The following is a 22,535-nucleotide window of genomic DNA, read 5'->3' as shown; positions in this document are numbered from 1 at the left end:
CAACTCTGAAAAACATTTTCTCTACAAACACGATGGCTGCGTTCCGTTAAAGAGGCCGCTGGGTGGCGCCGGGCTCAGTGCCGGGCTCTGGGCTCTTGGTTCTGGGCTCCGGGCGGCGCCGGGTTCTAGGTTCTAGGTTGTGTGCGCGGCGGCGTGCTCAGGGCGGCGCCGGGTTCTAGGTTCTAGGTTGTGTGCGCGGCGCCGGGCTCCGGGCGGCGCCGGGTTCTAGGTTGTGTGCGCGGTGGCGGCGTGCATAGGAAGCTCCTCAAAGCGCTGCTGGTTCGGTTTTTACATGAAGCCGCCGTCTCTCCTGCATCAGACGCGCTGACGGCCAATCAGAAGCGAGAGCGTGAGGCGCCTCAGGCGGGGGGGCGGGTCCATCGCCGTCAGCTGACCTGGGCCCTCCAGTGAAAGTTGCTGACGGATGAAGGTCCTGCTCGGCGCTGGACGGCCGGCTCACTTGAGGCGATCGGAGCGGAAGGAGTCCTCCACGGCCGGGTCGGCCAGCATCAGCTCGCCCTCCAGCATGTCCAGAGACAGCGGGTCCATCCGCAGCTGCTCGTCCAGCGAGAACGGGTCCATCTCGAAGCCGGGGACGTGGGACAGAGCGCTGGCGATCTCCTTGGACAGACCTGTGGGGGAGTCTCCTGCGGGGGGGGAGGGGGTATCAGAACCACAGCAGAACCCGGCTTTATGAAGACTTCTACTGACCGGTTCTGTTGGCTGGTACCTGTGAGGATGATGTTGGGGACGTTCTGTCGGCCGTCTCCTCCGCTGTAGTTCTGGTTCTGGTTGTTGAGCTGCTGCTGGTCCCCGGACTCCTGCATCTCCAGGGGCCCCTGGCTGTTGGAGGGGAACCGGTTCTGGCTCGGCCCGCTGTGGTTCAGGGACAGGCCGTCCGCCGGGTTCTCAGCTGTGAACTGGAGGAGAAGAGGAGGCCTGTTTCAGCATGGTGTATAGCGCCCCTGCTGGTGAAGGTGCAGCACTGCAGCAGTGACAGGAGTTTGGACCGGACCGCCTCACCAGAACCTCTGCAGTAAAATGGATATAAAACCATCGCTGAGGTTCCCAGGAGGCTCTGTGGCCACGCAGATCACTCCCGTCTACTTGTTGCCATGGCTACGCACAGCCTGTTCTGATTGGGCGATCAGGTCCGATGTGACGACTCCTCCCACAGAACCTCGGGTTCCTGGGCTGAGAACCAGTCCAGGAACCCGAGGTTCCCATCAGAAGGAACGTTAACTGTTCAAAGGTCCGATCACCCACTGAAATGGTTCTGGTTCTGCACCATAAGCTCGCTTCACCTCGCTCAACCTGCAACGTTTGAGTCGTGGTTCTGATCAGTTAGCTGTGATGGAACCACGTGGGTTCTGGTCAGATTCTCTATCCAGGTCAGTTCAAAGGGTTCTGCCCAGTCGGCGTGGATCATCGGAACCATAATTACAGCAGATTTAGACGTGAATCTGTGACACCATGAGGAGTAGAACCGGTTCTGATTATTTGATTGTTGTCTAGAAGTCGTGGTTCTGGTGGGTTTTTACTGATCCACCTCCATCCGCCCGTTTATCAGCCGGTGCCGGTGTAGGTACCAGATTGACTCGGGGCGGGGTCTGCGCTTCTCGAAGACGTCAATATATGGCAACTCATCTCAAACACACTACATTGCGCCCGCAGTCTCCATTTACAAATCAATTTTATTTTGTTAATTTATGGTTATTTATTTTCCCGTAAATTAGTCAAGGCATGAAAACTTTTAACATCATTTTGCAATGTAATTTTGCAGGATCAAAGTTACAACCTTAGAGAGATTTCATTCCTCCAATTTTTTTTAAGTTGTGAAGGGAAACTAAACCATAAACTCATTTCATTTTTAATAAAAGTCAGCAGCCAAATTAAATTTTATCACGGCATTCATCACTTTAAAATCAAAACGTTCATTCCTCCTTTTTGTACTGATGTTGTTCTTTCTGATCACGTTTTTTTTATTATTCCAGATGAGATTGTGATGAATTTGATTATTTTTTTATTGTGGTATTTGGTACATTGTTCAAGCTTTTGAGAAAAAAGAAACCGCTAAATTAACTTAACAAAATTGATTCGTTACAAATGCAGACCGCGGGCTCTATGTAGTTTGTTTGAGTGGCGTTGCCATATAGTGACGTCATCAGGAGGCGCAGGGACAATGGCGAATTTCTTCGTAAAATTGTCCATTTACAAACGCAATCCCGCTCTCGAATAAAACATACACCCCGCTATAATTACTTTAGTAAGTTGTCCAGACCAATTTCAATATTTTGCGCAATTGAGCAAACGTTAAACCAACTATGTATAGTGACGTCATCAGAAGGGGCAGGACCCGAGTCAATCTGGTACCTACACCGGCAGCCAAGGTGCTAATTGGCGACACCCGTCCTGAACGGGTGGAGTTACGAAACATCACGCAGTCAGAGGTTCTGCAGGTTCTGGCGCTGCAGACGGAGGTTCTGCAGGTTCTGGCGTTGCAAACGGAGGTCCGGTTTACCTGCTGGCTGGCCTTTCCTGACAGCTGCAGACTCAGGTAGGGGTCGTCCAGCAGGGAGCTAAACAAGGCATCCTGCAAAGAAACGACACAGTGAGACACATTTAGTCCTCTGACCAGCTAAAGCTACACAGAACGTATCGGAGAACATTTAGACCCGGAGCACTGTGGTTCTGGACCGGTACCAGAGTTCTGTTTGCTGTAATCTCTGGTACCGGCCCATTTCAGGGATCAGGATCAGCTCTAAAAATGTGGATGGGTGCTTCCGGTTCTGTTCCGGACCCGCCTCAGGTTCTGCTGAGGGAACATTCGGGTTCTGCTGACGGAACAGCTTTAGCTCCAGAGCGGTTCTGGTTAGCCTGTTCCAGCAGGTGGGTCGACTCACGTTGTAGAAGTCTGTGTTCAGGTTGATCTGCTGCTGCTGCTGGGGGAGACCTCCACTCCTCTGCTGCTCCACCTGCTGCTCCAGGTCCGATTGGACCGGGCCCAGGGAAGACGTCTGGACGCACGGGTCCAAAGCGCTCTCCGACTTCACGGCCATGTTCAGCTGCCTCTGAGGCTGGGGAGGAGAAGAACCGGGTCAGAACATCACAGAACCTCCACGGCGGAGTGAGTCGGGCCGGGCCAGACGTACCGATCCAAAGTGCTGCTGCAGGTGCTGGTTCCGCAGGTTCTGCAGGTGGAGCTGCTGCTGTTGGGCGTTTGTTCGCGACTGCTGGAGGCGGTGCTGCTGCTGCTGGTGCTGACCGTGGTGCTGACCGTGGTGCTGCTGGTGCTGACCGTGGTGCTGACCCAGAGAGTGGGGCTGCTGCCCGGGGGGCGACTGGTGCTGGTGGGACTGGCTGAGCGGGTACGGAGGCAGGCGCTGGTCCAGAGGCAGCTTGCTGGTGTCCAGGGGGACGCCCTGATGGAGACAGGAAGTGACCTCACAGGAAGTGACCTCACAGGAAGTGACCTCACAGGAAGTGACCTCACAGGAAGTGACCTCACAGGAAGTGACCTCAGGGGTTATGGAGCTACTTCCTGTTGGCTGAGCTTGACCATCATCAGCTTCATCATAGACATAATATCAGAGTAGACCCCGCATTGACTGTCGCTGCGCAGGAATTACGGCCGCCATCTTGGAACGGTCAACCTGCTACCCTAACCTGCTGATTCTAGCTGAACACACTAATGATGCCTCAGCACTGTGCGGCGTATTTTTGTTTAAATCGAGGGACAATCTACGTCAAAGCTCGAGGGATAACTTTTGACAAGATGAAAAGATATTGTTTATATTTTTTATTAGAATGTGAGTTTTCTAATGTTAGGTAGAGAGATACAGTTTAGTTTAGTTGACTAAAATTGATTCTGCGCCTGGTCAACACATTACACTGAGCTGAGCTGTCGACCTCCCCAAGATGGCGCCACTAAATCCCGTCAGCGCACATAGGCGAAAGCGGTCGATGCGGGGTCTACTCTGATATGTTTATGGGCTTCATGATTGGCTGTGATCCATCCATCCATCCATCCATCCATCCATCCATCATCCACCCTTCATCCATCCATCCATCCATCATCATCCATCCATCCATCATCCATCCATCCATCAACCCTTCATCCATCCATCATCCATCCATCATCCCACCATCCATCATCATCCAACCCTCATCCATCCATCCATCCATCAATCCTTCATCCATCAATCATCCATCCATCATCTGTCCACCCTTCATCCATTCATCCATCATCCCATCATCCATCCATTCATCATCATCCATCCATCATTCATCCTTCATGCATTCATAAATCCATCATCATCCATCCATCCATCGTCCGTCCATCCATTCATCCATCCATCATCCCACCATCCTTCATCCATCCATTCATCATTCACCCTTCATCATCCATCCATACATCCATCCACGCTTCATCCTTCATCCATCCATCCATCCATCCACCCTTCATCCATCTATCATTCACCCTTCATCCATCCATCCATCCATCCATCCACATCCATCCATCATCCACCCTTCATTCATCCATCACCCATCCATCCACCCATCATCCATCCATCATCCCACCATCCATCATCATCCAACCCTCATCCATCCATCCATCCATCAATCCTTCATCCATCAATCATCCATCCATCATCTGTCCACCCTTCATCCATTCATCCATCATCCCACCATCCATCCATCATCACCCTTCATCCCATCATCCATCCATTCATCATCATCCATCCATCATTCATCCTTCATGCATTCATAAATCCATCATCATCCACCCATCCATCGTCCGTCCATCCATTCATCCATCCATCATCCCACCATCCTTCATCCATCCATCCATCCATTTATCATCCATCATCCATCCATCATTCATCCTTCATGCATTCATAAATCCATCATCATCCATCCATCGTCCATCCATCCATTCATCCATCCATCGTCCCACCATCCTTCATCCATCCATCCATCATTCACCTTCATCCAGCCATCCATCCATCCACCCTTCATCCATCCATCATTCACCCTTCATCCATCCATCCATCCATCCATCCATCCATCCATCCATCCATCATTCATCCTCAGTAAATCTAATTTTAATCCATTTGGTTCCTTTTTAACACCAAGTGAAAAACAGGATTTTAAATTTCTAAATGAATTGATAACATTTTAAAACACTTAGTGAATTTAACAGGTACGATGTTCTTTGATCAAAAGTACGTCTGCTGGGCCGACAGACAGAATTAAGCCCTGAATAAAGACCTCAGCGTCCCTGAGTGTACCTGAGTTCAGGTGTGACTTACCTGTGAGATGGAGGACAGGGTCGGGGAGATGGTGGGGGAGAACTGCTTGGAGTGATGCCTCCTGGACTCGCCCACCATGGGCAGGATGAGCGGGGACAGCTGGGCCCGTCTCCGGGGGGAGGTGCTGAGCGCCTGCTGGCCCTGACCCGAGAGCATGGCCGAGTAAGGGGAGGAGCCTGAGCCCGCCACGCCCCCTCCGCCGCTGTAGCTGGGGTTGCCGCCCGACTGGAGGGAGGAGTTACTGAGGGACGAGTGCAGCGATTGGCTGCTGAGCGAGGACGGTAGGGAGGGGGAGGAGCCGAGCGACGACTGCAGCGACGGGTTGCTGAGCGACGAGTGGAGGGAGGCGGAGCTCAGGGAGTTGGAGAAGGAGTGGCTGCTGATGTTGGGGTTGCTCAGTGACGACTGCAGGTTGGGGTTACTGAGCGTGCTCTGTAGAGACGCCAGGAGCCCTGAGGGAGGAGAGCGCACGATTAACCGACATTTACAGACACCACACCTGGACGCAGAGACAGGTTCCACACATAAAAGCCTCACCGTCATCCCAAGCATTGGTTTTAGTTTTAGGTTTTCTAAAGCAGGCTGCAGCCTCACCCCTAAAGTTTGGTAGAATAGATTTTTAAAAAATTTTTAAAGACTGCAGACGGTCCATTCTGTGATCAACACTGTGGGGGTGCACAGTCAGGAGCGGAGAAAATCAACACAATGCCAGACATCTAATGAAATCACTACAAGTCTCTTCCCCAATGTTGTACATGCCGGCTCACCTTTACTGTGACTCCTATTGATTATGACTTCAATAAAAACTAAAAATCACAGGAAGTCAGTACCAACCACAGACTAATGAAGTCGCATTAAGCCCACTGGGCTCTGGTTCAGGGTTTCTTAACTTTCTTCTGGCCTAAATATAATGTGAAAGCCTCAGGTGTGAACTTCCTGCATTGACTGTTAAAGTGGGCTGGGGGGAGCCACCGCCCCCTGCAGGTTAGAGCAGGACACTACGCTCCAGGCCAGGGGTTATGGACCTGAGAGCTGCTTCATTGGTACCGATTCACACCTCCATGACCTTTGAACTAGAGAGTCAGAGCTCACCTTAACCTCCCGTCATATAAACACTTTAATGCCTTTTAAATCTACGTAAATACAGGTATGACTGAAAAGGAAGAGCAGCTGAATAAACCAGCCTAACCCTTCGCAGGTCGATGGGCAGCAGCAGCTGACTGACCACTTCCTGTTAATTACAGGTGATCAGTTCGTTAATGCATCGGATGAGCAGCCCTAACCCATAATAAAGCTGTTTTACTCGCTTTTTCTGCAGTTTTGGTGTTAAATAAGCATCGACTGTCCGAACTAAACATGGTTGCTTCTACATTCTGCAGACGATGTTCCTGCTGAGTCTGACACAATCAGCTGTTTTCTCTGCATTCAGACACTTTCTGGGGTGAATTAAGCAGATTCCATGGAGGACAGACACCCATTTTTGCTTTAAAAAGGAGAAACTTCAGCAAGAAGCCCAGAAACCAACTGATCTGGTGTCCCTAAACGCAGCACCAGCAGAAACCAACTGATCTGGTGTCCCTAAACGCAGCACCAGCAGAAACCAACTGATCTGGTGTCCCTAAACGCAGCACCAGCAGAAACCAACTGATCTGGTGTCCCTAAATGCAGCACCAGCAGAAACCAACTGATCTGGTGTCCCTAAACGCAGCACCAGCAGAAACCAACTGATCTGGTGTCCCTAAACGCAGCACCAGCAGAAACCAACTGATCTGGTGTCCCTAAACGCAGCACCAGCAGAAACCAACTGATCACGGTGTCCCTAAATGCAGCACCAGCAGAAACCAACTGATCTGGTGTCCCTAAACGCAGCACCAGCAGAAACCAACTGATCACGGTGTCCCTAAACGCAGCACCAGCAGAAACCAACTGATCACGGTGTCCCTAAACGCAGCACCAGCAGAAACCAACTGATCACGGTGTCCCTAAACGCAGCACCAGCAGAAACCAACTGATCACGGTGTCCCTAAACGCAGCACGAGCAGAAACCAACTGATCTGGTGTCCCTAAACGCAGCACCAGCAGAAACCAACTGATCACGGTGTCCCTAAACGCAGCACCAGCAGAAACCAACTGATCTGGTGTCCCTAAACGCAGCACGAGCAGAAACCAACTGATCTGGTGTCCCTAAATGCAGCACCAGCAGAAACCAACTGATCATAGTGTCCCTAAACGCAGCACCAGCAGAAACCAACTGATCTGGTGTCCCTAAACGCAGCACCAGCAGAAACCAACTGATCTGGTGTCCCTAAACGCAGCACCAGCAGAAACCAACTGATCTGGTGTCCCTAAACGCAGCACCAGCAGAAACCAACTGATCACGGTGTCCCTAAACGCAGCACGAGCAGAAACCAACTGATCACGGTGTCCCTAAACGCAGCACGAGCAGAAACCAACTGATCACGGTGTCCCTAAACGCAGCACGAGCAGAAACCAACTGATCACGGTGTCCCTAAACGCAGCACCAGCAGAAACCAACTGATCACGGTGTCCCTAAACGCAGCACCAGCAGAAACCAACTGATCACGGTGTCCCTAAACGCAGCACCAGCAGAAACCAACTGATCACGGTGTCCCTAAACGCAGCACCAGCAGAAACCAACTGATCTGGTGTCCCTAAACGCAGCACCAGCAGAAACCAACTGATCTGGTGTCCCTAAACGCAGCACTAGCAGAAACCAACTGATCTGGTGTCCCTAAACGCAGCACCAGCAGAAACCAACTGATCACGGTGTCCCTAAACGCAGCACGAGCAGAAACCAACTGATCTGGTGTCCCTAAACGCAGCACCAGCAGAAACCAACTGATCACGGTGTCCCTAAACGCAGCACCAGCAGAAACCAACTGATCATGGTGTCCCTAAACGCAGCACCAGCAGAAACCAACTGATCTGGTGTCCCTAAACGCAGCACCAGCAGAAACCAACTGATCTGGTGTCCCTAAACGCAGCACCAGCAGAAACCAACTGATCTGGTGTCCCTAAACGCAGCACGAGCAGCGCTGCAAGCAGGGAGAACGTCTGCAGCCCTGCAGCTCGTTATCTCCACATCTCATCTGTAACCTCCCACTTCTCGCCTCGCTGCACTTCAGATAAGCGCCGGAACCCTGGTGGTGCGTCCGCTCTGCTGCACCGTGCTCCTAAACGGCCCGGTCCAGGTTCTGGTCCGTTCAGCAGCTTCCTGTCTGCGGTTCCTGCAGTCACCTCACCAGCGATTAGAGACGCCGACATTTTCCGACCGAAGAGAGTCGAGCCGTCTGAACTCTGAGGTTTGGAGCGCCGCTCCGCCGACACAACGTTCAGCAGGTTTTAATTACACGGCCGGACCGTTATTAAAGTTCTGGAGCGGCCCGGTCAGAGTCCAGACCTGGATCTGTGGGCGGAGCTAAAGATTAGGGTGATGGTGAGGAGGTCTTCCAGCCTCAGGGCTCTGGAGCTCAGATAGAAGCTGCAGCGTCAGAAAAGGAAAGTTTGATTAATAAATCACTTTAACCAACAGGTCCGTTTAGTTTTGCCTTATTTTACCGGCACCGACCCACAGAAACACGCTCAATCTGCAGCAGTACCAGAACCGGGCCTAACGGACCGGTCGGGACAAGCAGGAAGGCAACAAGCTCCAGAACCAGCCCTAACGGGGCTGTAGAGCAGAGAACCCGGTTCCTTCAGTGGGTTCCAGGCAGAACCGGTTCTGATCCATATTCCACATCCAGCAGGACCACCTCAGCATGAGAGAAACCGGAACAACTGGACCCATAAAGGTTCTGCTGGGTTGTGGGGAAAAGCGACCCTGAAGTTCTCTGGTTATCATCAAGTTGAAAAATTCAATAAAATTTAGTAAAAAAGTTTCTATTTTTTTCTTTATTCTGCAGAAATGAAGGAATATAATTTATTCAGGTCCAAACGTGGTCCGAGTTGGAAATATTTTAGATCTATATTTATCTAGACAAACATTTTCACATGTTTGTTTTTCTATGAGTAAAGACTCTTTAGTCGTTTTAACTGAAGTTAAAAATTGTTTCATCTGGACGTTTGCAGAACTTATCTAAAGCATTTATATTTATTTAAAACGTGTTTTTGCTTTATTTTAGGACAACAGAGGCCAGGAGACCCTGTTGGGTCTGGAGCTCGCAGCGTTCAGCAAACGTTTCTTCTTCTGTGGTTCTCGGCAGGTTAACCCGGCGGGGAGCTCACCTGGAGACGGGTGGCGGTAGCCGGCGTTCCCCCCCGCGGCGTTGATGCCCAGCTGGGTGAGGGTGGAGGCCAGGTTCCCGGTGCTGCTGCCCCCGCTCAGGGCGGAGGCGCCGGGGTAGCTGGGCTCGTCCTGGTCCAGCGGCGTGGGGAGCGGCGAGGGGAAGTGGAGGCTGGACAGGTCGGGCAGCGAGCCCCCGGTGCTGCTGGGAACCTGCGGGGCGCCCTGGACCGGCGTGGACGGCTGCTCCGGCGACGTGAAGATGCTGCGAGCAAACGGGAGAGTTCTGGCAGACGTTCTGCAAACATCTGGTACCGGGCCGCAGAACCCAGAACCCGGCTCTTCCACTTACTTGATGCCCGGAACCTCGCAGGACTTCGGTCGAGACGACGACAGCGGCAGCTGGAGCAGAAGACGGAGAACTTCAGTTAGAGCCAGAGAGGAGCAGCAGAACCTCCTGGTTCTGAGCAGAACCTCCTGGTTCTGAGCAGAACTTCTGCTAAAGCTGCACAGGCAGAACCGCACATACCTTCTTGGCGTCCCAGGCTTTGAGCAGCTTGTCTTCATCCAGGACGTTCTCTTCAATGGGCGGAACCGGATACGGGAACACTGCAGAACACAGCAGAACCGTGAGGTTCTACCCTCCGGCTTTCACAGAACCAGGATTCATTAACCAGAGCGTCGGATCAGCAGAACCACACCGAGCGGACCCGCTGAAGAACAGAACCTTCTGGTGAATCAGGAGCTCGCCTGAACCATTCAAGCCTTAAACGGGTCACAGAAGTTGGACTTTTTGTGACCCGGTTATCATTTTCATTCCTTTTCCAGTTTTTCTACAATCCGCTTAAGTTTGAGGAAGGTTCTGCTTACAGATGACGGTTCTGACCCGGTTCTCCATCCTAACGCCAGTCTCCCACCGCCAGAGGACTTCCTGTTTTCTGTCCAATCAGGACCCAGGAGACTCTCATCCCCTCCCAGGTACCCTCTGGATGGTTCTGGAGAAACTGGACCTGAAGGTTCTGTTTCACCGGCTGGTTCTGCTACAGAAAAGCCAGCAGACACCAGGTGTGGATGTGAGCCCACCAGACGGTTCTGGAGCTTATCGGTGCAGAATGTTTCTGACCCAGTGTTCACACACGGCCCGTTTGATGCCGAGGTTCTGTGGTTCTACGGGCCTGGTGGACAGGAAGGGCGGTTCTGTTTGCCCCAGCGGGCCGTCTCACTGGAGGTTCTGCTCAAACAGGCTCACAGAAGCAAGTCGGATCCTCCAGAAGTTCTGGTCGGCAGCAGAATTTAGCATCTGACCGGTTCTGGTTTCACGGGTTTTTAATCTACAGGTCAGAACCTGATTGGACCAAAGTTTCAGCAAAAGGTTCTGATTTGACAGAGGAAGGAAATATTTGGATGTCTTGATATTAAGAGTTTAATTTTAGGTTCTTTATGGGTTCTGAGGCGGGTCAGCAGGATGATGGTGGAACCAAACCGGACCTCCGCTGATCCCAAACAGGAACCAGATATTCAGCGCTGCTGGTTCTGGATCAGGTGGTTCTGGAGCGCGGCAGCACTGGGTCTGGGATGAACCCGTTTACGGTTCCCCCGCTCTAAACAGAACCATGACCCGTCTGGATCTTTCCCACAAACACTAGAACCCTAAGGTCCAGCTGGAGGTTGAAATACGAGAGCCGAACGGGTCGGCTTGGAGCCGACGGTACCGTGACCCGACCCGGTCCGGTCCGGTCCGAGGCCTCCAGACGTTCTGATTAACTGCTGCAGCTCGGCGTTTTACTCACTTCTGCGGTTCTCTCCGTCAGTCGGACCTGCAGATGAAACACAGAGAACAGGTTTCAGCCTCACGGGTCCAACAGAACCTCCTGGTTCTGATCATCAACCAGCAGCCCGGCTCGGTTTAACGGATCTGATTCTGCTGCACACATGAAACCAAGGAGGCGGTTCTGCTGTGATCTCTGCAGAAAAGGTTCTACTGGTTCTAAATCAGGGTTCTGTGGTTCCGACTCTGACCATCGTGTCATCTAAGCGATGAAAACATTTGGTTCTGATCCAAACAGTCCAGCTCCTCCTAGAGGATTAGGACCTTCTGGGTCGGTCCCAGTCTGAACCAAGAGGCGTCCGGACCAGAAGTGGCAGAACTCCTCCAGAACCGGGGAGCTCCTCACCAGACAACCTGGACCGTTCCGGGCCGTCTGCTGGCAGAACATCTGCTGGCAGAACATCTGCTGGCAGAACCCGGTTCCGTCAGAACCCGGTTCCACATCCTCCGGCTCGCTCCGTTCTGCTCTCACCCGACAGACGGAGCAGAACTTTACGTTAACAGAACCGTTCCTCATCCTTCCACCGGCATTCTGGTCCGGTCCGGTTTGTCAGAGTCGGTGTAAATAAAGATCTTTAAGCACAAATGAAATATGTTTTATATTCAGTTAACAGTTCTATTTAAATATCGCTCTTTCTGGACCAGGAACCGGCCGGTACCACCAGGAACCGGCCGGTTCCGTGCCGACCCACACAGAGCTGCGTTCTGCTTGTAATCACGACGCTCTAACCGGGCTCAGAGGAACTTCGGACCGGACCTAGACGGATGCTGAAGGCTTCACGGAGCCGGTCCAGACCGGAGGATGTGGAATTACCGGGTCGGTTCTGGTCCATATCCCAGCACCGCAGCTGAGGACCGGACCTAGACGGAGCAGAACCTTCAGAGCGGTACCATTCAGCTCTGATCCGTCCAGAAGGAACCAGCCTCACCTCCAACCTACACCATGGGATCAGAGCATGAACAGAACCGGCCCAGATGGTTCTGAAAGTCACCGCGGCCATGAGGTTCTGGGTCTAACCAGGAGGTTCTGCTCAAACGGGTCAGTGTTCTCCTCACCGCTGCGCCGGCTGCCCTGGGGGGGTCCGCCCATGGAGAAGGGGTCGCCCATGGGGGGGTTCATCACGCTGGTGTGGAGCGCCGAGTCCGAGTTGGTTCTGAAGAGGAGAGACGGGTTCAGAGGAGGAGCATCAGACACAGAACATCCGACCCGAACACGGTTCAGAACCAGAACACGGTTCAGAACCCGAACACGGTTCAGAACCAGAACACGGCTCAGAACCTGAACACGGCTCAGAACCAGAACACGGCTCAGAACCAGAACACGGGCTGAAAGCCAGAACACGGTTCAGAACCAGAACACGGCTCAGAACCAGAACACAGTTCAGAACCAGAACACGGTTCAGAACCCGAACACGGTTCAGAACCAGAACACGGCTCAGAACCAGAACACGGGCTGAAATCTGCTTCTCCACACAGACCCAAAGACCCAAATGAGCTGCAGGAACCAGGACTGACGTTCTGAGCGGACCCACTAGAACCTACGGACCGGGCTGGTTCTGAGAAAGGAGAGCAGCTGAAACCGTGAGAGTGAGGAGAATCATGAGAGCAACGAGAGGAGGAGGAGGAGGAGGAGGAGGAGGAGAGGAAGGAGAAATCTCTGAGGAGGAAGAGGAGGAGGAAGAGGAGGATCACCTGTTGAGCGCGGTGGTGGGAAGACGGAACAACTGGCTTTTATCTCCGGGGAAGTTTCCAGACCAATTCCTTTTTGATCGACAACAACAGACAGTTATTTTCCTCCAGCGGCTGAGAAACATGTGGGGGAGGGGGAGCGATCAGATGCAAGCCCAGAAAGGAGGAAGATAGAGGCAGCAGGAGCAGCGCAGGAGGCCTCAGACGACTGGTTCTGTGCTTTTTAAAAGCTAAACCAGCATCTGATACACAGCTTCTATTTAAAGGTGTTTTATGTTAGTAAATCTGTTTTATTGAGCATTAAAAACGACTCAACTTCAGAGTAAAGAGCCTCATTCTGCAGATGGCAAAAAGAAAACATTTCCATTTAGCTGCAGCTGTTCCAGTTCCATAAATGATTATTTAATCTAGATAAATTGGTATTTTCTACACATTTTTTGTGTTTTTCCTGAAACTAAGTTCATTAAATTCCACTTTATTATATCTGGATCTAATGTTCGGAATTATTGTTAGAAGACATTTTCAGCCCCTCTGTGGGCAACACAAGAGGTCCTAAGAACCTTCACTGACCCGTAAGAACCTTCACTGACCCGGAAGAACCTTCACTGACCAGTAAGAACCTTCACTGACCCATGAGAACCTTCACTGACCCACGTATCTATGGTGGTCCACAGGGCCGTGTAGTTGGACACCTGCTCTTAACGAGATCTTAACGAGATCTTAACGAGGTCTTAACGAGGTCTTAACGAGATCCTCGTTTGGATCTTTTCCCAAAGATGATGGAGTCCCAACTAATTTAAAGATCATCAGTTGCTTTTCTGGCAAATACTGATCGGTACCACCAACTAGAACCCGGTTGCTCATAATACAGGTCTAAACGGGCCAGAACGTGTGGAACCAAAGGTTTTAATTTGCAGGTTTCTCTCCCGGTGAATGAAATATGTTACTGCTGCTTGGAGGGTGCTTATTTCACTGGCTCGTGTTATTTCTAATAAAATTTATCTACATGTTCCTGCAATGGAACCATCATTATGAAAACTAGAAGGAAATGTTCTCCAATACGGTAAAAATGGGCTCAAATGTGTCTGGTTTGATCTAATCATGATGAATTAGAAGCCTCTAACATCTGTGAGCACCACAGAAGAAGAGCGCAGTGACTCCGTCCTGCTTTAGGCCCAGAGACAGACCCACACCTCCATCCAGGACTAGAATCTGTCCTGCTGCTGGAGATCATCTGCAGCCTGTCAGAGTCCTTCAGCGTCTGTGCTGTGGAAGGCAGCTTTACATCAGAAAGACCAAACAAAATGCCAAGCAGGTTAAAATGAGTGAAACTAAGAAAACAGATTAAAAACCCAAAGAAACAGCTAAAGGTGAAGAAGCGAGAAGCAGCCCAGGCTCCTGTTAGTGCTTCAGCTGTTAATGCAGGACGATCCGCCTGAGTGTGTCCTCAGGCTGGTCGGAGGCAGACGCCTTCCCCCGGCGTCCTGAGTGACAGTTCTCTAGGCTTTCTGGAGATCTCTTCAGACCAGAACAGGTTCTAGCTTCATTGTTTTCTAACTGTGAGCTAAACACCAGCAGCTGGTCACAAAGACACAATGTGTTCAATTTTCTTTCATTCAAACCAAGAAAAACCCCAAAGATACACTGAAAGTTCTGAGAGGAACCTGTTCAGATTCAGGAATGATTCTGGAATCTGTTCAGATCCAGGAATGATTCAGGAATCTGTTCAGGTCCAGGAACGGTTCAGGAACCTGTTCAGATCCAGGAACGGTTCAGGAACCTGTCCAGATCCAGGAATGGTTCAGGAACCTGTTCAGATCCACGAATGATTCTGGAATCTGTTCAGATCCAGGAATCTGTTCAGATCCAGGAACGATTCAGGAACCTGTTCAGATCCAAGAACGGTTCAGGAACCTGTCCAGATCCAGGAATGTTTCAGGAACCTGTTCAGATCCACGAATGATTCTGGAATCTGTTCAGATCCAGGAATCTGTTCAGATCCAGGAACGATTCAGGAACCTGTTCAGATCCAAGAACGGTTCAGGAACCTGTCCAGATCCAGGAATGTTTCAGGAACCTGTTCAGATCCACGAATGATTCTGGAATCTGTTCAGATCCAGGAATCTGTTCAGATCCAGGAACGGTTCAGGAACCTGTTCAGATCCAGGAACGGTTCAGGAATCTGTTCAGATCCAGGAATGATTCAGGAACCTGTTCAGATCCAGGAACGATTCAGGAATCTATTCAGATCCAGGAATGGTTCAGGAACCTGTTCAGATCCAGGAACGGTTCAGGAATCTGTTCAGTCTGTTTCAGAGGCCAAACTAAACCAGATCTTCAGAAAGCCCGGACATCTGCTGCTGGAGGACATTAAAGGACACAGGAACATCTGAAGTTCTTGTGGGTCCTGACTGAAACCATCAGGGTGAAACAGGTGAACTTCCAGCCATCAGCCTCATAGGTAAACTGACTCTGATGTTTAACTCGTCTGCATTAACCAAGCTGCTCCGACCTGAACCACCTGAGATCACACAAAGGTTTCAGAGGGGCTGCAGAGCGGCAGGAACACACAGGAGGCTTAAAGAAAAAGCAAACAGGCATCCCAGCGGACAGACTCCATGGGGGGGGGGGGGGTTAGCAGACACCACCTTCTCCAGCTGGCATCAGGAGGCGGGGACAGGTAGGCTGAGTTGTACAGAGAGTTGTCCACCTGGGGAGACAGCGGGTTAAGGAACAACAATCACGCCCTGACTATTCACACTTTAAAGGTTTAAAAACCAAACAGCTGGACTTCACTTCCTGCAGTTTTCAGAGTTTAATCTAAAATAACATGAATCTAAAAATTCATGTTTTCAGATCAGAGCCCTGCCTCCTCCTCAGGCTCATCGCTGCTTCTTTACTCATTAAATCACAGTAACTCTGCTTTCTAGTCACCTCCAGCTGAGACGTTCAGGTTCAGGCTGGATTACAGATGTTTCCTGCTGAGTTTAACTGCTTCTGGTTCCTCTGATCACAAATCCATCGCATTTTCAGAGACTTCCTGTTACCTGCTGAAGGCCTGGACCCAGGGCCTGCTAGGGTTCCCCTCCCAGAACAGAACCCCCCCGTTAACCCATCCAATAGACCAGACCAGCTGAGCGAGCGGTACCAGAACCGGATCCTGCAGCCGTACCAGTTCCAGCGCACCTCCAGTGGACCTCCCACCTGCAGGAGGCGCTGTAGTGTGGACTGGTCCTGTTTCTAACTGGTTTCATCATTAACTGGGTCGTGGTTACCACAGCAGGGCAGACAGGCAACAGAAGGTTGAAGGCTAGAACGTCGTCAGAGATTCACTGATGGCAGGAAAACTGGATCCGGCCTGATGACCCGCCTGTTAACAGCATCTATGCGCTAACGCTGCAGTCCTGCTAGTCAGGATCCTCCATCAGGCCGTTCTCCTGCATTAAAATCTGGGATCTTTCATCTTCTCAGCGTGAAGCAGACCCAGATCTCCAGGATGTCCACATCTGAACAGAACACGTGGATAAGCGGACACTCAAAGGTCCACAGGCGGGACAGGAGAGGAAGGATACTTGGCGGTTCCGGTACGGTCGGACGGGCGACACAAAGCGGCGGTCCCTCTGGACCCGCTCCACCAGGCCGTGATGTCGGGTTGAGCGGTTGGACTCCAGGCTGGACTGGAACGAGCCCTGAGAGGCAGAGACAGGAGAAGACAGCAGGATGAGTTGGTGGGGGGGCCACGGCGGGGGGGCCACGGCGGGGGGGGGGGGGGGGGGGGGGTTAAACACGGCGCTGCGGTGATGACAGCATGAACCGTTGAACCAATAGGAAACCTCAGCTGTAATGGCCACTGTTCAACCCCTAGAGGGCAGCACTGAGACGGCTTTAAGAAAAATATGAAGAAGAATGAAAGTGGAAAATATAACATTAAAGCAGCATCTTAGAGCAGTTTTTGGTTGGGTTACACTTTAAAGGAGCAATAAGATAATTACTATAAAATCAACCTAAGTCGTTCTCATTTTCACCCAGGAGGGAATAAACAATCGTTTCCCTCCATCAACAACGTCTGAGGCTACGTTCACTCTGCAGCTCTTAATGCTCAATTCTGATTTTTTTTTGTGAAATCAGATTTTTTTGCATGATTGTTCACATTTCCAAATATATGTGACTTGTCTGTGATCTCCTGTGTGAACTGAATTCAGTCTAAGTGTCCCTCATGCGCAGTAGAGGACGCGATGACATCACACGTAGCAAAGCGTCATCAGTGTTTGTAGAAGTAAACATGGATTATAATGCTGGCGCGCATTTTGTGGTCATTAATTTATTTTCTAACCGGAGCTTTCTCTCCACTGACTGCTCTCCTCGTTGTAGTCCTCTATGGGTGTCGTCTTTCTTCCTGCTTCTGCACAGCAGGACGCAGAATAGAGACGTTTGAGTATCGGTGACGTACAGGTGGGATAAATGAGACCCGGCCGTACAGACACAGGTCACATTAGAAAAGATCAGATCTGTTCAGACTGTGATAAAAAGATCAGATCCAGGTCACATATGGGCAGAAACATCAGAATGGAGTCACTTCAGGCTGCAGGGTGAACGTAGCCTCAGTCACATTTTTCTCCTTTCAAAGCCAGAGGTACGTCTGGATCTACTGAGGGTCAGAGTGCAGCCGTGTTTACTTCCTGGTTCCTCAGCCAATCAGAGTTCCCAGCCCTGAGTGCAGCATTTGGTATTTTATCTTGGTAAACAGCAGCAGCCTGCAGACATGGAAGCAGGTCAGAGAAGTGGACCAGAACCAGAACAGAACACATCATCATGTGTTGTTCTGATCTGCATCACTGGGCGTCAGCAGAGACTCCATGAACACAAACAGAACGGTTCATTCTGCTAAGGTTCAGGGAAGAAGCTGCAGAACCGGATCCAGAACCGGATCCAGAACCGGACTCAGAACCGGACTCCACCTGTCACCTTCTGTGTGAATCAGTTGACCACATTTAAAGACAACAGGCAGCAGTTTAGTGATGACAGTCTGTAACTAACGTTTAGGCCAGTGATGCTCTGCTGGGGATGTCAGACTCACCATGACAACGCTCAGAAAACGATCTCTCTCTCTGCTGAGTTCTCCTACTGCTCTCCAGTCTGCATTGTTTGTTGTTATTTCAGCTTTTAACTTTTTGTTCTCTCTCTTTTTTCTTCATAGAAGGTACACCTGGTCTGGTGTTCTGTTAGCTGTGACATCATCAGGGGAGGCAGATCATCCTCTATTACCATCTACCATAGAAAGTACTCCTGGGTCAATGTGAGCTTCTGAGCTTTCTGTGTCTCTGCTCTGTCTTCTCTAACATAGAAAGTACTCCTGGGTCAATGTGAGCTTCTGTGCTTTCTGTGTCTCTGCTCTGTCTTCTCTAAGCCCCAGTGGGTGGAGGCAGATGAGCGTTCACACTGAGCCTGGTTCTGGTTCTGCTGGAGGTTCTCCTCCCTGTTAAAGGGGAGTTTTCCTCTCCACTGTCGCTTCATGCATGCTCAGTATGAGGGATTGCTGCAAAGCCATCAACAATGCAGACGACTGTCCACTGTGGCTCTACGCTCTTTCAGGAGGAGTGAATGCTGCTTGGAGAGACTTGATGCAACCTGCTGGGTTTCCTTAGAGAGGAAACTTTCTCACCAACCTGGAGGATCTGATGGAAGCTGACTCTGATTGGTTGACCAATTAATCCAAACACACGGTTCTGATTGGTTAATCTACACAGGAGGACGAGAACCAGATCCATTTTAACAGCATTTCAAGTTCTGCTTCAAGACAACCAGAACCAGAACCAGAATTTACCTGTCCTTCTCTAAAGTGGTTTAAACGCTGGGCTTAGTATAAACGTTCCTGCAGGAGTTCACAGATGTTCACAGAAGTTCTGCTGCGGCTCCACCAGGTTCTGGGTGAAGATCTCCAAAGCAGGCGTACGTCCTGCTAAAGCCCAGGTGGGTTGACCATAACCATGGTTCAGGTAAGTGACAGGTAAGTGAGATCATAAGTGAGAGGCGTGTCACCTGGAAGTCCTGCGGGTTCCTGCCGATCTGGTTGACGTTGGGTAAGGAACCGCCGTAGTACGGTCCCTGGTTCCGGGCCAGGCGCAGCTTCTGGGCCTGCAGCTGCAGGACGACAGCAGGAGCTCGTTAAGGGAAGCAGAGCAATTATCAGAACCTTAACGAGTCACCAAGACAACCGATTCAGCATCCGCCTGGATCACATGACCTGTGATGTCACATGACCTGTGATGTCACACGGCGCCGTTTCAACCTGATTAGAGACGAGGACACAGTTTAGAGGTTTCACTGAATGGACCCGGTCAACCAGAACCGGCCCACAGGGTTCTACCATCCCATAATACCCGCGGATCACAGGATCAGAACCGGACCTCCTTCAGCTTTCAGCTGCTTTCTCCTCGGCTTCAGAACCTGAGATCTTCTGGAGTGGTTCTGAGAGGAGATCCGGCTGATTCCAGAACCTCCAGACGGTTCTGCAGCCGAGGTCCGCCGGGTCAGCAGCTTCCAGGGTTCTGTTATCAGAGAGGAAGAGGAGCTGCTTCCTCCACCGCTGGAGACCAGGAGAAGTTCTGCAGAGTTCTGAACGCTGCCGGGTTTCTCTGCAGGAACCTCTGGTCTCATTTCCCCTCAGAGAAGCTTCAGAACCAAACCCTGCAGCGGACCGGGCCGGACCGGACCGGCCACGCCCAGGAAGTTCTGCACCGAAGGAGGAGGAGAGCTTCAAAACAAACCCGGTACGTTCCGGTCCAGGAGGTTCTGCAGGTCCAGGAGGTTCTGCAGGTCCAGGAGGTTCTGCAGGTCCAGCTCCATGAAGGTTTCACCTCCAGGTGCCGCTGTCTGCTGAAACCAGCCTCCATGGAGACCGGTTCTGATGACCCAAACCGGTTCTGACGACCCAAACTGGTTCTGATGACCCAAACCGGTTCTGATGACCCAGCCTGCACTCTGAGGATCTAATTAAGCAGATTTATCCAGAACCTCCTGTCCAACAGAACGCTGTGACTGCAGACTGGACCCAGAAAGGTGGTTCTGGTTCTGAGACCAGGAGTAACAGCAGAAAACCTGATCAGAACCAGTGTGAGGTTCTGCAGCTGGATGTGAGCCCGGTGGGTTCTGGTCTCCTCTCCAGGGTCCGGTCAAGATAAAAGTGCTGCTGCGGATCAGAACCAAGGAACCAGGAGAGGAACCTCAGTTGGACCTCCAGGTTCTGCTGACCGTCAGAACCGGTTCTCCTGGACATACGGACCTCTCCAGGGAGACATGCAGGTCCTTCCTCTTCCCAGAACCCGGCTCAGCCCGAGACCCGTTTGGACCTCAGCTGCCGTGAGCAAGGAGCAAACCCAGAAGGTTCTGGTACCGACCCGGCAGCCGGTGAAGCACCGGTTTCTACAGAACCTCCTGCTGGGGGGAATTGGGTCGATGACATCAGCGAAGGTGCTGATCCGCTGGTGCCAGCGAGCGCCGGTTCTGCTCCTGGTACCGTTTGGGTTTTTCTGGACTGGTTCCTGTGGACTCCTTGGATCGCCTGGACGGTTCTCCAGAACCGCAGCACCAGAACCGCAGCACCAGAACCGCAGCATCAGAACCGCAGCACGGCCAAACAGCTTCTCTCCTTCAGCGTTGGGAGTGATGCAGCTCTTCTTCCTCCTGGTTTGGACCGGGCTCTGCAGCTCCCAGGTTAACCAGAACCAGGCGTTTGGACCGGGCTCTGCAGCTGACCGGTTAACCAGAACCAGGCGTTTGGACCGGGCTCTGCAGCTGTCAGGCTGACCAGAACCAGGCGTTTGGACCGGGCTCTGCAGCTGACAGGTTAACCAGAACCAGGCGTTTGGACCGGGCTCTGCAGCTGACGGTTAACCAGAACCAAGCGTTTGGACCGGGCTCTGCAGCTGGCAGACTAACCAGAACCAAGCGTTTGGACCGGGTTCTGCAGCTGACCGGTTAACCAGAACCAGGCGTTTGGACCGGGCTCTGCAGTAAACAGTTAGCATCGATGCTAACAGGAGCTAGCTGCGCTAATGACGGAAACGGAGAAACCGAAGCGCTGCGGCTCTAAGCGAGACGCCAACTTCACGGTAAATCCCGGAAAAGGCGTTTTTCTCCCTGACCCAACAGAACCGGAGCAGAACGCGGGGCCCGGACAAGCAGAGCCCGGTTCTCCGGAGCCCGGGCAGGCCTCTGTGGCTCCGGGGAGCTGCCTCCTGCCGCCTCCGCCTCGCACTCACCCTGGTGGAGGTGATGTCCATCATGACCTCCTGGAAGGCCGCCGTCTCCTCGGCCTGCCGCTGGGTGTGCAGCGCGATCTTCTCGCTGAACTTTCGGGGGTTGGAGGCCCCGGACCCCGAACCCGTGGCGGGTCCCGGTCCGGGTCCTGGCCCGCCTGAACCCGTCGCAGACATCTTCACCGAGCGGACCGGACGACCTGACGTAGTGGAACGATTTCCATCAGAGATGGTCGGTGCGGGAGGAGGTCTCACTCTGAGCATTCTTCTCCGGACCAGAGTCCTCAGGCCAGGCCCGGTTAGTTCCCAGCAGCTCCTTCCTGCCTTTATTATAAAGTAACTTCTGATCACCATTTATTAAAATAATCAGAATTATCCTTTACTAAACAACGACTCGCACACAGGGTTTAACTTTAGAAACGAAGATTAAATTATGTCTTCAGAATAAACTGAAAAAAAAAAAACAGACTGTGTCAATCTGGATTGTTTATTGCAGTTTCAGTTGTTTCATGTATTTGACAAGAGTTATAAAGTAGATCATTTCCCCAGATCTGTTAAATACGTGTTTTTGCTGAAGCCTTGAGTAATTTTCATTTTAGCATAAATCTACCATCCTTTGGACAGTTTTAATCTCATTTATTCAGATTTGTCTAGTTTATCCAAGCTCGGCTGCTAGAATAGAAATTTAATAGAAATAACCTTTTATTGTCCATCAGTGGAGAAATTCAGGTTTCCAGCAGCAAAGTGAAGGGAAAATATATAAACAAAATATGAATAAGAGACCATGCGGTTGACTAATGTACTACACTCAAAGAAATGTGCAACTGAGGAGGATAATTTACATGATGTGGAAAATGTTCATATGTTTGTGCATTAAAAACCAACCACAGACTAAAAGAAATGGAAAAACTGAACATTTGGTCAAATTATTTTGAGTTTCGTTGCTTGTGAATCTCAACAGCAGAGACGGTCATGTCTTTTCTACACAGACGGGAAGCTGGATGGATCTGTTTTTGCGGATCTCAATCAGAGGACGGAGTGAGGCATCCTTCTGGATTAGTGCAGCTTTGATGATTTAGAGGCATGATTATGGCGCCCTCTGGCGGTGACGCGTGTCTGGTGCAGGTGGGAAATCACAGTGTAGCTCACCTGTTGATTCTGTGGACGTGATTGAAGCGCAGCAGCGCGGCTCTTTTACCTGCTGG

General features: G+C 51.3%; 1 protein-coding gene across 2 annotated transcripts; it reads right to left on the bottom strand.

The window, feature by feature from the left end:
* Positions 1–203: 203 nt before the first annotated feature.
* On the bottom strand, positions 204–21,566 carry LOC105919151 (CREB-regulated transcription coactivator 2). Of its 2 annotated transcripts, XM_036135609.1 has the most exons (16): positions 21,334–21,566; positions 19,112–19,213; positions 16,645–16,761; positions 15,721–15,782; positions 13,076–13,144; positions 12,440–12,537; positions 11,346–11,372; positions 10,085–10,164; positions 9,908–9,957; positions 9,558–9,820; positions 5,313–5,764; positions 3,153–3,422; positions 2,904–3,077; positions 2,522–2,593; positions 731–920; positions 204–647 (listed from the first exon to the last, which is right to left on the bottom strand). In XM_036135609.1, the coding sequence occupies exons 1-16, from the start codon at positions 21,505–21,507 to the stop codon at positions 457–459; spliced, it is 2,391 nt and encodes a 796-aa protein (XP_035991502.1). In that variant the 5' UTR covers positions 21,508–21,566; the 3' UTR covers positions 204–456. The 2 variants fall into 2 exon arrangements, with proteins under 2 accessions (XP_035991502.1, XP_035991503.1); XM_036135610.1 differs by lacking the exon at positions 13,076–13,144.
* Between the last annotated feature and the right edge of the window lie 969 nt (positions 21,567–22,535).

This window comes from Fundulus heteroclitus, chromosome 3, assembly GCF_011125445.2.
Source record: "Fundulus heteroclitus isolate FHET01 chromosome 3, MU-UCD_Fhet_4.1, whole genome shotgun sequence".
NCBI classification, from domain to species: Eukaryota; Metazoa; Chordata; class Actinopteri; order Cyprinodontiformes; family Fundulidae; genus Fundulus; species Fundulus heteroclitus.
This window is presented reverse-complemented; position numbering and strand designations above follow the sequence as displayed.